General features: G+C 48.8%; 4 protein-coding genes across 4 annotated transcripts; 3 read left to right on the top strand and 1 right to left on the bottom strand.

The window, feature by feature from the left end:
* Positions 1-2444: 2444 nt before the first annotated feature.
* DFJ58DRAFT_917992 (uncharacterized protein) lies at positions 2445-4115 on the bottom strand (the record flags this gene model as incomplete). The annotated part of the gene is made up of 8 exons (XM_041395565.1): positions 2445-2495; positions 2555-2605; positions 2654-2872; positions 2940-2991; positions 3076-3134; positions 3202-3300; positions 3421-3443; positions 3869-4115. Coding segments are annotated over 8 exons (801 nt in total), but the record flags the coding sequence as incomplete, so codon positions are not given.
* A 1452-nt stretch (positions 4116-5567) lies between these two features.
* Positions 5568-6722, top strand: DFJ58DRAFT_821442 (uncharacterized protein). Its single transcript, XM_041392025.1, has 3 exons — positions 5568-6217; positions 6275-6486; positions 6539-6722. The coding sequence occupies exons 1-3, from the start codon at positions 5825-5827 to the stop codon at positions 6570-6572; spliced, it is 639 nt and encodes a 212-aa protein (XP_041236250.1). The 5' UTR covers positions 5568-5824; the 3' UTR covers positions 6573-6722.
* Positions 6723-7624: 902 nt separating this feature from the next.
* DFJ58DRAFT_917990 (major facilitator superfamily domain-containing protein) lies at positions 7625-9815 on the top strand (the record flags this gene model as incomplete). The annotated part of the gene is made up of 13 exons (XM_041395564.1): positions 7625-7873; positions 7937-8012; positions 8068-8138; positions 8203-8408; positions 8467-8506; positions 8561-8796; positions 8844-8880; positions 8929-8957; positions 9004-9076; positions 9126-9349; positions 9409-9491; positions 9550-9666; positions 9731-9815. The coding sequence occupies exons 1-13, from the start codon at positions 7753-7755 to the stop codon at positions 9813-9815; spliced, it is 1398 nt and encodes a 465-aa protein (XP_041236249.1). The 5' UTR covers positions 7625-7752.
* Positions 9816-10849: 1034 nt separating this feature from the next.
* DFJ58DRAFT_217848 (major facilitator superfamily domain-containing protein) lies at positions 10850-13223 on the top strand. Its single transcript, XM_041379296.1, has 13 exons — positions 10850-11154; positions 11209-11284; positions 11345-11415; positions 11468-11676; positions 11738-11777; positions 11835-12052; positions 12112-12148; positions 12196-12224; positions 12275-12347; positions 12397-12620; positions 12671-12753; positions 12823-12939; positions 12994-13223. The coding sequence occupies exons 1-13, from the start codon at positions 11016-11018 to the stop codon at positions 13073-13075; spliced, it is 1398 nt and encodes a 465-aa protein (XP_041236248.1). The 5' UTR covers positions 10850-11015; the 3' UTR covers positions 13076-13223.
* Positions 13224-14446: the final 1223 nt, after the last annotated feature.

Here is a 14446-nt window from a genome sequence, read left to right as displayed (position 1 = left end):
GAAAGAGACCGACGAAACTGAATCAGTGTGCCCCCGCAAGGGCTCACCGACTGGCTCCCCAGTCCCTGCATCCCATAGCCGAACAGTCTTATCCTGCGAACCAGTGACGATGCGAGTGCCGTCCGGCGAGGACGAGACCGATCTAACTCCATCAGTGTGCCCCCTGAGCACGGTCTGAACAGCTGGCCAATTCATATCACGTCCAGATGCCACATGAAGAGTATTCGGAAACCGTGCAGAAAGGGTTTTCGATAGCGGAGAGTTGGCAGGCGAGAATGGGAGTGCTGATACATACAGATGTGGCGTGCTGTGTAAAATTAAGCCACCGAAGACTTGAATGAACCTCTGTACGTCCATTGCGGTCGACGAGACATCTTTGAATTCGGAATGACCCTGTGGTCGCGCATGAGCACTTTATCAGACAGCCAGTAGCAGTGTGCTCACCTTCAGCCACTGGGCAGTGGGCGGAAGGGCAGAACCTGCACCGCTGAGCGCATTGATCAAGGCGAGTAACTCGAGCCAGAAAAACAGCCGCTCGTGGTTGAAGAACGATTTCACTTCCTTCGCGAGCTCCTTGTCGAAGGTTGTGGTTCGTACATGCGAAGTCCAAAATCGAGAGGAATATGACAGATGTGGGGGGATGCATGTTTGGACTCGTTCTTGCAGCCCGGGATCTTCACTATTAGGCAAATACGACGACTTTAAATTACATATATTGAAGCGAAGGCCGTGTTCCATCACTCGAAGTGACGCGAATGCAAGGTCACGTTGCGCCTTTGACATGTCGATGAAAAACTCTCCGCTGGATATTTCGTCCGTTAAGAAATCATGGAAGGATGCGTGAAGGGGTCGGATTGGGGAATCTGGGTTAGTGGTGCCGCTGAGGAGGGAGCCCATCCTTTTTACTACAAGCTCCACGTCGGAATCGTCCTTTTGCGTTGGAAAATGGCGCCTCATGGCGTTCAGAGAAGCTATAGGAAGGGGTTCAGCTGTGCCTAGTATTTGTCCCATCACTGAGCGAAATCTCGCTAATGCAGTCAAACGCAGTTCCTGCGAATGCAGAGATGTATCCCCGGGTATGATATTTGTTAACGAGAGGCGATACATGTCATGCAACAGCGGGCTTCTCTTAGCGGGATTGCGTGACACCACAGCCTCGTAGCAATCCTTTGGATATACCATACCAGACTCTTTGATGTATCCGCAGGCGAGACGCGCCCACTCGAAAAGTCCATCAGCTTTCTCAGCGAGGACTGCGAACTCTCTGTCCCGGAAATCCAGCCCTTCCAACTCCTTGGATACGTAAGTGTGGATGTCACGCTTTGCGTCTGCTGGTGGAATATCATCCATCGACATCTGTCGAATATGCTGAACACCACGAAACTTGTCTTTGATGTCATGAAGCGGGCGAGAGGTAACGATGAATCGGAAGTTGCCAGGGAGGTCTGTGATTTTGGGAACGGCGGTGTTTTGATGTTTGCCAGCCAGAATGCTGAGGAGGTCTTTCCGTGTCTCTACTCCACCGCTCTCGTCCAGTGCATCGATCACGATCACGATGGGTTCCCCAGACGAGCCAGATGACTTCTCCAGTGGTTCGATAAGAAGCTTCTGCCACTGCTGGATGATATCCGCCGTCTTCTTGAGCGAACTCGCAGCCTGAACTGCATCCGCCAATGCCCGTCTCATCTCCGGGTCACGGTCAGCCAGGTCGCGCGCGATCGTGGAAAAGATCTTTTCATGGCGACGGTCTGCTTCTCGCTGGCGATCAAAACAGTAACACGAACCAAGCCCTCCCACGTCGTTGACCCACTTGGCAATGGTGTGAGCGATGGCCGATTTGCCCTTGCCTGCAGGGCCAGATAGCCACAGCACGCGTTGAACATTGTCCTCAGTGCTGTTGACCCATTCCATGATGTCGGAAAGGATTTCCGTGCGGGTCCCTTCAAGGCATTCTTTTCTGGTATCTAGTCCCGCGCCATCTGCATAAGTCATACTGCTGAGGTCCAATATTTCTTCTGAAAAAGTATGAATATATGTCAAGTCACAAGGACGTCCGAACCCTTACCGATACGGTGGACGTGTATGGCTATGTCGTTGACGTGTGTGCTTATGTCGTAGACGCCTATGGCTACGTGGCGAGCAACCTGGTCCCGGAAGTTTTGCATGAGCCCATCGAACACGTCATTGTATTTTTTGATCGTATCGTCCGTTTCCGAGAGGACATCCTTTCCAAGTCTGCTCCCTATGATAATGGTGGAAGCTCGAGACAGTACAGAGCGCAAAAGCTTGTAACACTCACAAAAGCTCTTGGTCTCCGAATAATTTTTGATAAAATGAGCGCATTCACGGGTCTGCTGAGAAATCTTTCCAATGATAGCATGCATCGACGAGATTTGGCCAAGCATCTCGTCTTGCGTTATGAAGCTGTAAACTTCACCTAACTTCTCGAGAAGTTCGCGTACCGCTTTGTCGCGATTCACTTGCACTAGAATAATCTGTATGAATGATTGTTAAATAACAGTGGGAGATAGGGAAAGAGAAAAGGAAAACATACTTTAGCTGCACAAGACAACACGCCCAGTGCCATCTTTGCATATGGATGCACCTGTAGAACGGAATTAGTTCAGTTTAGATTGAGAGGAGGGTCCCATACATCCGCGATCTCTCCGATAACAGCATCGAATATCCTGAGGGGTTTGAGATATGTCTCCTGGAACTTGTCTGCAGCATCGAGGTCCTCTTGTGCGTCTTGAACAAGAGAAACCACGGTTGTCGCATGTCCTGAAAGTGAATGTATGCCCTCTGCAGCCTCTCGAGTATCCTGAAGTGCCGATTGGGCTTCAGCCTCCACTTGCACACGAGACGGAGCCGCCTGAACGTGCACGACCACCAGAATTTAGAGAGAGCGCAGAAACTGGAGGGCAAGTGTGGGAACCTACCGAGGTCAATGAAGCACGTTCATGATTGGCATTTGGGGGAATAGGGCTGTCGCTGCGGGAATCCCTCGAGCGCTTATGGCAATCGTATTCCAGGACACTCATTACGCATGCTCGTAGACTCACAGAGGTTCTTCACTTGTTCACGCCGCTCTTAACCTTCTCCAGAAACCGATTGACTCTGCTACGGGGTCGGTGCTAGATGAAGGATTCATCGATATCAATGTCTGAAGTGGAGTGAATTAAGTGCTCAAAAACCACGTACCGAACTTTCACGAGCCGTTCCTTCGCTAGATGTGTGGGTTTGTTGAGTCGAATCCCTCGACGAATTGCCTTTCCTCCGAGTCATTGTGAATATTCTTGACTAGAACGAGTCAGTCTCAGCGTGAGTCAGAACAAACGCTAATATTGGTATGTACCTAGAACAATTCAGTCTAGATTACATTAGTCTACGAGTGAGGTCTACAAGAATAACAAGACATACCTCAGCGTGAGTCAGAACAAACGCTGAGGAGAAAACAATGCGAAGCACGCTGCTTATGAGTACCGACAAGTTACGTAACGGGGGGCTGAGTGTCGATGGTGAATCACTATACAGTACTAAGAAGTGAAGAGTGACTAAGTAGGAAGTACATCTGCGTAAAATTACGAGGGCATCTGGAAACCCCAGACGATGTTTTTGGCGGGAGATCACGCTTTTACGTGATTGGCAGGTAAAATCACAGTCGAAACGTGACCTGGCTGTTCCCCCGGGAAATGTCCTTTTTAGAAGGGAATCCCGCCCTTGACACTGAGGCGAAAACGTTCGTTCGCCCTCGTCGTTCACCAGGTCTACCAGTTCACGGTTCACGTGAATTGTGTCATCGTTCCTCATGGATGCCCATCCGATGGCCGTCAACACTAGTACTACTGGCTCCGATGCTGTCGTTGACCCAGGCTTGCTTCTGCTGTCCAATTTCCCTCGAGCACTTCAACTCCAAGTTCGTCGATGCTCGGAACTTTTCCGTCCTTTGAGAGCCGCAAATTCAGCGGCCACATCGTCGGGCGAGATATTCTCTCAAGAAGGTCATCTGCGTCACAAGGCTCGGTCGAGAGTTGACTCGGAGGTGACCACATGGAGGATGCTTCAAGACCCTGTGCAATCTCGACAGTAGTGCCAACCTCTTCACAAGTGTACATGTGAGCATGTCAATGACGGGTGGACTTCCCAGCCTCTGCAGCTTTCATGGCGCTGTGGTGTCGAAGGTTTACACGAACTTTTCCGAGTGTTTCGAATGTGTTGACTGATAGATTACACCGTCACGCAGATTGTGTTGTGCTGAGATCACAGAATGTACGCTCTACTTCGCCTGCATGCCCCACAATCAAGAGGATCAGATCTTGAGTGGGTGAATTTCAGAATTGATTGGATGGCCCTTCCATCATGAAAGGTCATCTGTTTGGCCGCCAGCACTATCTTACTTCAAGTAGGGAGTCAACAGTCGGTTTTCGTGCTCCATTGAATTCAAACCATCTGTGTTATCATATCTAAACTATATCTCTGCGAGTCCCAGATGCCCTGGAGTTCCGCCAGGTTCTGCACCCCCTTGCACCTGAGTTTTGCTATGGGCCCGGCAAAACTCCCGACTTCTGCCAACAACACTAGCGGCGAGTGCCCTGCTTTCCTGACAAGCGCTCACTGACTCGAGCCAGCAGGAGGACTTGGGCCCATACGTAAGTCCTCACTCTTCCCATCAACAAGGTGAGTTAATATATTCCACTATGTACGTTACACTAACAAACTATTGCGCCCAGGGAATCCTGAGTCTGTACCATCGTATGCTAGAGGCAATGATACTACAAGGTCTATGACTCAGATTTCTCATCGCTGATAAAGTGCATGCACTGACACTGACACTCCCCTCCTGCAGCAAAACCCTCACCGTGAAGCAACTGCAAGCGCTGTGCCGTGAGCATGGGTTGAACGTGCGAGTGAGAAAGGTGGCCTTATCGAGCGACTCGCTGCTGCAGTGCCTCCAAGGTATGTTAGGTGTGTTTCCCCTTTATTTTCATTGTTCTCACCGATTTTGGCATTCCATCTGCAGTCCCATGCCTTCTACTACCACACCCACCATCCCAGCAGCCAGTTCTCTACCCTCAGTGCTACTCTCAGCTGCAAATTCCAGGCATCACAGGCGACAACGTGGACGGCGATAGCACATAGCTGGAAATATTCAGGATGACAAGGAACCAGTAGTGCAAGCAAGTGGCAGGCTTCTGCAAGCGTATACTCTGCTATTGATGCTTGCTGATCATCTCCTCGTCTCGGCCGCGGCGTCTGTACTTTTTTCTGAGCTTCTGCCATAAATCATTTGTGTTATACATGATTGACCTTACAAACCGAGTATCCTTTCTGCCTTGACTTAATATCTCCTTCGTAATCATTGTTACTCATTGTGCCCAGCTCGCATATCTTGTAGTTGAGTATCTAAGTTCCGTACTATGACAATCAATGACTTGGCCCCGGCGCTCACAAACTCAAAGAGGGTTACTTCCCCCTAAACAGCCACGCAGAACCAACTGTACGCCTGCCAAGTGATCGGTGGTCGGAAACGCCCGAGGAGAAGTGTTGTCCACCCACCAAAATCATGACCGAAACCGTGATCTGCCCCACGCAAACGTGATTCTCCTTCGAAACTGTGATCGGAGGGAGGAAAACCATAATTCGGCGCTCGCCGAGGACAATCCAACTTCAATTCCAATTCACATCCAAAGTTTTCGCTCTGCCTTAACTGGTCACGGCAACACGCGTGGAATGATTGGAATTCAAACCAATAGTATGCTATTTTTTATAAATACTCTTTCTCTTTCTTCGTCGTGTCTATCTCCTCTCCACATCTACGCCCATTATGACACCGCCGCGTCAACCGCCGCCGCTCACAGTTGCAGAGGCTACAACAAGTACCATCCACGCCGGCGAGGATGCAGACACCACTACGGAGCCGTCTACTTCAACATCTCCTGATATACGTGAGGCAGTGGGATTCGCATCGTTTGGACGACACTGTGGGACCAAGCCTGACCTAGGGGACGACATACCACAGCCTGAGAGTCGAGACCTGCACGCACAGACTGTCGTAACACCTCGCGCACACGACCTACCCCGCTCATCCCTCCTCGACGTCAGTGACGACACCACCAGGGAACTACCAACTTCAAGATTCTCTGATACATGCTTGAGGCGGCGGAGAACGGGCTGCCTGCACGCCATCTCGTGCTGTGGAGTTGGGTGGCAAGGAATGGTGAGTACGCAGATTTAGCACATATCCTAAACCATAGCTCAACTGATTTTCGTATAGCGCTATCTCCTCTTATCGGGATCGAGTCGCAAGACTGCATGGAACGCGCTATCGCCACTAACGACGATAGCCCCTGGCCTTCCACGCCTCTCGACGTCCTGCTCACTGACTGGCAGTCGCCCGCTCCATACGTATTCGCGTCACCGATATTCTCAGTCCCTATCACGATTTCGCCCCGGGTGCTCGTTACTGCCCCGGTCAGGTCATTGCAGGTCAGTATATATACACTTTTCGGTCATTTTGTTCATTTCAGACTTTTCACAGAAATGTCATCCGCTCCCAATACCATTCAGGCTAGGTGCGATGGCCTGCCTTTGCAGTAGGGCTTTGCTTTTAGACACTCTCACAATCATATATACCTTGTGTGCAGCATCACAGTGCTGTGCTTCCTGATGTTTATTTCGTACTTAAAGCTTGAACATCATGTAAATACACATTGGATCGCTCACCCTGTTGCGAAAACTGTGACCTTACTCTTGGAATTACAACAAATGCAGAGATGCGACTGCTAGGGGATCGTCTCACTTTGGCCGGTACCTTGGTAATCATGATTATCATTCCGCCCACCTCACACTGACAATCGCTAATTTCACACCATCATGATCGCCTATCAATGAACCCATGCCTGCATGTTTCCTTTCTCTACAATGCACACTCATGGTCAGTTCCTGACGCACAAGAACGGCCCTGGTGCCACGGGAGCTGCCTCGGACCTCAGTCTTCACAATCACCGTGCACACGGCGGCCTGCTGTTCTTTACGTCTGCAATGAGGTCTCGCTCATGAATTTATACAAGTTCAGCGATTGCGGATTCACTGGCTGTCGCTCATCTCATCGAGCTACGTCTCGCAATATTGAAGATTTTGTTCATAAATTGTGCAGCAGCTCAGAACTATGTGGCTCAATACCCCAACTCAACGCGTCTCAGCCTGTTAGACTCGGAGAAGCTTGATAGCTCAAAGCGCTGAGGCGAAGTTGATGGTCATTCGGTGGTGAGATTGCGTATCGATTGGTGTCGAACATCTTGCGTTTTGTTTTCTTCTTCTGTGACACAATCATTCCTGGCTCGCGCAGGCCAGATGAATACATGTATGCATGTTTGACAATTCCCATCATTTTCATTGAGAGCTTTCCCAGACGTGCGCCATACGAATCGGAAGATAAGGCTTACCGCGAACGCACACCGTCTTTCAACGTGACAAGCCCGGCACCAACAGGCTGAGAAAATCTCTAGCTTCTTCCTCGCCTCGAGGCAGCAAAATTTACCTCGTCGAGCTATTCTAATGCTTAGTGCCAACACGAGTACGTCTTGCTACTTCTTCCGGTCCGTAGCACTTATCTTGGTCACAGGATGACTTTTTATATATTCGTTTGCTATCACCGTGACCTTGAGTCCTTGACAGGGGCTGGGCATGCATATAAATTCATGCATATAAATCTTTCCCGCACTGTCAAAGAGGTTTTGTTCGCAATTCACGATGGTTTCAGAAGACAGTCCCCTGTTGACGTCCACCGCGCATGAAACTATCTATGACAGGTTTGCGCCCGACCAGAAGAGGTGGATCGTATTTATCGTCTCTTTTGCGGGTCTGTTGCCTAGTGAGTGCTGGTAGTTAAAGTGTACTGCTTATACGGTGGTGTGATGCTGATGAACGCGAACAGTGTTCGTCTCATCGACATTCGTGCCTTCCATCCCTCAAATAGCTAAGGATCTTGGCTCAACACATGCTATTGTCAGGTGCGTGTCGTAGGTTTATTGAATATAATATTTTATTATTGAGCGGGTTTTCCAGTTTGACCGTCAGTCTGTCGATCTTAGCGACTGCTGTCGGATCGTTGGTCTGGGCTGCTTATTCGTCTTTCTGTGCGTGTATCCATGGCGTGTCGTGAACTCGCCGTAGTTTCGATTCCTAAGTGCAGTCCTGTAGATGGACGACGATCGATGTATTTGTGGGGCATGCCGTTTTTATGCATCGGAAGCTGCGGTGTCGCGATGTCGACTTCATTGCGGAGTCTGTTATTCTGGCGGTTCGTACAGACGTTTGGATGTTCTGGGGGAATACCGTTAGGTGCTGGTGTTATCGGTGACATCTATAAATTGGAGGAGAGGGGACTGCTATTGGAATATTCTTTGGTGTGAGTGATCCTATCAGATGTTGACCGCTCTTGTGTGAATGACGTGGCTTTCTCAGGCTACACTCTTCGGGTTCGCTGTTGCACCGCTTCTTGGAGGTAAATATATTCTGGATGTTTGGGCATGCTGAATCTAACGATGTATTTAAACAGGTGCAGCGGCACAGTATTGGTCCTGGCGCAATTTGCACTATTCCATTGCTGTATGGGGCTTGCTCGAGCTGTTTCTTGTATACCTTTCGTTTCCTGAGACGAGCCATCCCGGCACATTGGGCATCGATAAACTAAAGCGAAGGAGATGGATCCATAGTCACATGGGTAAATCCTCTGAGCAGTCTCTGGTTGCTCCGGAGTCCGAATCTATTTGCGGCCGTGAGTGCATTCATGGTGTACGTTGCGTACTCGTTACAAATTCTTGGTTCTATGTGGGATGTAGATGCTTGCGTCGACTCTGGTGCTTATCACTGACTTTGGTGCGCTGACTTCCACTGTATAGTGCATTCTCACATGAAATAAACTAGTCCTCCTCGTGCCGCTGGCGTTTACTATCGTAAGCTGACAGTCATCTTCCATCTCGTATCCTGATCATGGCACAGGGCGCCCGGTATGGTATCACGAACGAGGCCATCATCGGGGCATGTTTCCTCCCAAACGGACTGGGAAACTTCAGTAAGTGCGCACCATGGAAATCACTATTCACCGACACTATCTTTAACAGTCGGCGCACCGGTTGCTGGCCGCTTATCGGACATTGTAGTCAAAAGATGGCGGAAGAAGCGCAATGGAGTGTGGTTTCCTGAGGATCGCTTGAGAGCGACGTGGATCGGAGGGCTGGTCATGATCCCGTTGTCTATTGGGGCATCGGGGCTGATTACGACGTATGTTGGGGGCCCGGTCGGTCTTTGCTTGAATTTATTGTGTCTTTTTACGAATGGGATGGGCGTAAGTTCTTTCAGCTAGGCTCTCACCATGTGCGCGAAGTGATTCACTGGTTTTTATAGGTTGACTTCGTGTTCAATCCAATTGGTTCTTACAATGTGGATGTAGCGCACTCTCGAAGCGCAGAAGCCACAGCTGCTAGCGCGTCAGTCTCTATGATACAGTGCGGCTATCAAAGTTAAACTCAATGATTTAACTACCAGAGCGATCCGGTCATTTATTCTATCTGCTGCGACTGCTCTTATCATTCCATCGATCGAGCGCATAGGCGTTGCGTGGACGAACATCATCGCGGCTGTGCTTGCTATTATTGGACAGGGGTGAGAGTCTCCTTTCATGCAAGATGAGCATAATGACGTATTGCTTCGGTTCTTCTTCTTCCAGGATCATTTTCTTGACGATCCGTTATGGTGATCGCATGAGGGCCAGCGTGGATGTTGGATTATCGACGATAGAGAACAATTCATAGATTTATCTTCGTTTGTTCGAAGAAAAGCAACAGATTAGAATCAAGATTTATGGATAATATATTCGTCAAATTGCCAATAGACTCATCGGGTCGGGGCCATCTTGAGCAGGATGCATTATGCTAAATGCCGGTGGCGCAGTTCACCGGGAAACTTAATTACATGCTTAGTCTTATCGGTATTGGACGCAAATCGGTTCGAACTGTCTAGTGCGAAGGCGTATGGGAGGGAAAGGCCATCTGGAGGTGTGATTTTAGGGTGATGGAGAGTGCGCCTGCGCCATTCAACGTGAACGTTCTCGTACGATGTGTGTTCGGCATGGTCGGTGAATACCGTCGTCGTCATCTATCACGGCCATCAACGTGCCTAGAAGTGAAGCCATTGGTGATAGCCAGACGTAACCAGCCTAGTACATTTCGCAAGAAAACAACACTTTAATCTGGATCTATCGCTCCATCGATGGCATCAAGGTCTGAGAAACACTTCAGTGTGCAGAACCAGCTGCCGGTATGGGGCGAGAAGATTTCGGGGAGGCTGTCGTGAATTCGGAGTATATATGAAGCTTCATTATGTAAAAACAATGGAACTTCGAGAATGGACAATTTGTATTGAAGATTGGAGAGCATCCGAGTTGGCCCCGACTCGGAAGCAAATAAAAAGCCGGTTAAAGTCCGGTTCTAGTCCGATTCGAGTCCGGTTCGCGCAAATTTTCTACGCGCCGTCGGTGAATCTGTTTCATTGCACCTTCATCCATATTCTCAGCTTTACTGACGTGCCAATTAATGGTTGGGTCCCAATTTAGGATCTCAGTAGAGCACCAATGCTTGACTGCCAAGTTCCAACTGCAGTCATGACATGACTGTCATGTACTTTTCTAGTAAGACTTCAAGTTGTTTGCAGCCTAACTAATATACGTAATATTAATTGTACTCCACTGTGTCAAGACTCAAGAACTTCCGAGCCGAATACGCCACTCGATACGCCACTCGATAAGCCGCTCTTCGCTACGTCACAGGTGATCAGCACCTCAAGGCAGTACACCGGAATAGCTACCATCTTCTTGGCAGTGCAAGCAGTCCTATTGGTGCATATCTGTTCCCGGCCCGCGACAGCTCATTTGATGCCGTTTTCTTTTCAAGCACCCAAACCTTTATCATGGTATACGTTTCTTCCGCAGCGTTTGTGCATGATCCCGCGGGATCATGGCTACAGAAGAAAGCCCCCTCCTAACGTCAAGCAGCGATGACCATAAAACTTCGCACGAAGTGGTTTATGACCGGTTTACGCGAGGTCAGAAGAGGTGGATCGTGTTCATTGTCTCTTGTGCGGGTTTGTTACCAAGTAGGTGGTCTAGGTGTTCGAATACACTACATGCTGATGAACGATATCTATCAGAGTTCGTTGCAGCGTCACTCGTCCCCTCCATCCCTCAGGTAGCTGAAGAACTTCATTCCACACATGCTGCTGTCAGGTGCGTAATGTGGCTAAACGATGTAGCAACTAGCGCTTAAATTGTGCCTTTCTAATATAGCTTGACGGTCAGTCTGTCGACCTTTGCGACTGCCGTCGGAACGCTGGTTTGGGCTGCGTATTCGTCTTTCTGTGCGTTCATTCATGATGTGGTCGTTTGTCTCAAGTTATAAATATCGTGCAGATGGACGCCGAAAAATGTATTTATGCGGGATACCGTTTTTATGCGTCGGTAGCTGTGGTGTCGCGATGGCAAATTCGTTGTGGGGTCTACTATTCTGGCAGTTCGTTCAGACCTTCGGATGCTCTGGAGGGTTGTCGTTGGGTGCTGGCGTCATTGGTGACATATACAAATTGGAGGAGCGCGGCATTGGTATTGGGATATTCTTGGGTGTGAGGGATCATTGTGATTGGATGATCTATTGATTTTGCAATACTGACACGGCTATTTCAGGCCATGCTTTTCGGGTTTGCTGTTGCTCCGTTCCTTGGAGGTAAATATTTTTCTGGGATGTTTAGGCATGCTGAATCTAGCAATGGTATTTGAACAGGTGTGGCAGCGCAGTATTGGTCCTGGCGCAATTTGCACTATTCCCTTGCTGTGTGGGGCTTGCTCGAACTGTTTCTAATATACGTTTCTGTTCCTGAGACGAGCCATCCCGGCACATTGGGCATCGATAAACTAAAGCGAAGGAGATGGATCCATATCACATGGGTGAATCCTCTGAGTTGTCTTTGGCTACTTCGGAGTCCGAACCTATTTGCGGTTGTGAGTGCGTATAACCCGTACCTTGCGTCGGTACAAACTCTTGGCTGTGTGCGTTGTAGATGCTTGCGTCGAGTCTAGCGCTCATCAGTGACTATGGTGAGTCGATACAACTCCTCAGTGCGTTCTCACACAAAATGATGCAGTTCTCCTCGTACCGCTGGCGTACACTATCGTAAGCTGATAGTCATCTTCCATATCGCAAACTAATTGCGGTACATATAGGGTGTAACGTATGGCATCACGAACAAAGCCATTATTGGAGCGTGCTTCCTCCCCAATGGACTCGGAAACTTCAGTAGGTATAAATGATTGTGGTCGCAGATCATCAACTCAATCTTTGATAGTCGGGGCACCGCTTGCTGGCTGCTTATCAGATGTTGTAATCAGCAAGTGGCAGAAGAAGCGCAAAGGAGTGTGGTCTCCAGAAGACCGATTGAGAGCGACGTGGATCGGAGGGATGTTCATGGTTCCATTATCCATTGGAGTGTCGGGGCTGCTCACAGCGTATGTTGGCGGTCCGATCGGTCTTGTGTTGAATTTATTGTGTCTTTTTGTCAATGGAATTGGGGTAGGTCCTCGCGGCTAGTCTGTCTTCCCTCAACTCATTGTTTCTTAAAGGTGGTCTTCGTGTTAAACCCAATTGGTTCTTATAATGTGGATGTAGTGCATTCGCGAAGCGCAGAAATCACAGCTGCTAACGTGTCAGTCTTCATCATATGACGTGACCCACGCAGTCGCAACTCACTAACTCATCTTCAATTGTCTTCCAGCGGTGTCAGATCATTCATTTTATCTATTGCAACCGCCCTTGTTGTCCCATCGATCGAACACATTGGTGTTGCGTGGACGGACGTCATTGTGGCTGTTCTTGCACTTCTCGGACAAGGGTCAGGGTTCTTTTGACTGCACGATTGAAGACTGACACTAATTTTTTTATATAGGATCATTTTTCTGACGATTCGTTATGGGGGTCGTATGAGAGCCAGCGTGGATGTTGGTTTCTCGACCATAGAGAATAATTGATTGAATGATGTCACGAAGGACGAACTTCGTTTTGGGAAGATCTGTCATATCGGCTTGAGGACCTTGAGCGAAGTTCGTACCATATAATGCCATGTATAGTACTGATGTATGAATTTCTAATGATGTATTCTTCCATTTCTTAATACCCCGCAAATCGTTGATGTGTCGTGCCTTGGGAGATTCGTGTTGTGAATGTGGCTGTGTTGGGAAGCCAACTTAGAGCTGCAAAGTTTTCACTGAGGATCATCATCGGATAACCACTTGTTGTTCCCGACTGCTATAGAATGCGCACATCACTCGCCCCAAATTCAAAATATCGTCACGGCGGTCCCCCTTGAGCCTTTTCATGATTTTCTGAAAAGCGACAATATTATCATCTGTCCATGTCATTAAGTTCTTTCAAACTTCAAGTTTTTCACTCCTCATACAATAGATTTTAGGACTGGAATTCAACGCGTTCCAGCAATACCTTCACGAAGATGTAGGGGTTCAAATAACGTACCAATCCCGTTCAGCCAGCAAACGTTTCTCCGCAACGATCATTGCATGCACCCGACGGCCCATTCCGGCTCTCGCCACTGCCACAGACAACCGCCTGAGCGATCATCGATCATCTCTAGATTCTATTTGACGATGATGTCGCATGGCTCAACGGACAACTACACTCACAGCTCTCCAAGCTGTGCGAGATCAAATTTCGATCAGTAAATTCTGACTTGTATTGATATACCTCACCGTAATGGAGTGCCCTAGTCACAGATATGGCCTCACAGCTGCTATAATTGGCGTCAGCATCAAATATATCCCGATGGATAAGTTCCAGCTGGTAGTTTTCCCGTTCGAGTGGTGATTAGGTTTCGCGGCGCGCCGGTCATGTACAGTCTGGTTGGAACTTAACTCCATCAGCTAGCCAACACCCTCGAACATCATTCATTTCGACAAATACAAATACGTCCATCCAGCCACAAGTTGATTTGTCCCCATGAACTTACCCAAGTTGGCGCATTCACCAACAGGCTGGATCTTGCGTCAACACGTGCATCACTCGATTACTTAATTGTTATCTTCGCCTCTCAATGGGCGGCGGGCCGTTCTCTACTGGATGGTTATCACCGCTGATTTAATGAACAGCGGATCCTGTTGACCATGTCATCGGTATGACAAGAGCCACCACACTGTGACACTCAACAACTCGGACTAGCTTATTATCCTGGGTATCAAAAGTCATCCGCGTGTGCTGCGCCCGTGATGTTATTGCCGCTCTCGTTTAATGAATGCGATAACCGCTATCGCAGGATGAAGAACTGTAATGGGCGGTCAGATATGATGCTGCGCATTCGTGGCGGATGGTGTTTATCACACAGTTTCGTT

The sequence above is a fragment of the Suillus subalutaceus genome (assembly GCF_016647625.1).
Source record: "Suillus subalutaceus strain FC151 chromosome Unknown DFJ58scaffold_232, whole genome shotgun sequence".
In the NCBI taxonomy this organism is placed as follows: domain Eukaryota; kingdom Fungi; phylum Basidiomycota; class Agaricomycetes; order Boletales; family Suillaceae; genus Suillus; species Suillus subalutaceus.
Note: the sequence above shows the minus strand (reverse complement) of the source record. Positions and strands in the feature narration are given on the sequence as shown.

What these genes read in the sequence shown, in the direction of transcription:
- DFJ58DRAFT_217848 (XM_041379296.1), top strand. Translation starts at nt 11,016, where the DNA reads ATGGCTACAGAAGAAAGCCCCCTCCTAACGTCAAGCAGCGATGACCAT. An exon ending in AGCGCTCATCAGTGACTATG is followed by an intron (nt 12,149 to 12,195) that starts GTGAGTCGATAC and finishes AAAATGATGCAG; the next exon opens with TTCTCCTCGTACCGCTGGCG. An exon ending in TTTTTGTCAATGGAATTGGG is followed by an intron (nt 12,621 to 12,670) that starts GTAGGTCCTCGC and finishes TGTTTCTTAAAG; the next exon opens with GTGGTCTTCGTGTTAAACCC.
- DFJ58DRAFT_821442 (XM_041392025.1), top strand. Translation starts at nt 5,825, where the DNA reads ATGACACCGCCGCGTCAACCGCCGCCGCTCACAGTTGCAGAGGCTACA. An exon ending in GAGTTGGGTGGCAAGGAATG is followed by an intron (nt 6,218 to 6,274) that starts GTGAGTACGCAG and finishes ATTTTCGTATAG; the next exon opens with CGCTATCTCCTCTTATCGGG. An exon ending in CCCCGGTCAGGTCATTGCAG is followed by an intron (nt 6,487 to 6,538) that starts GTCAGTATATAT and finishes GACTTTTCACAG; the next exon opens with AAATGTCATCCGCTCCCAAT.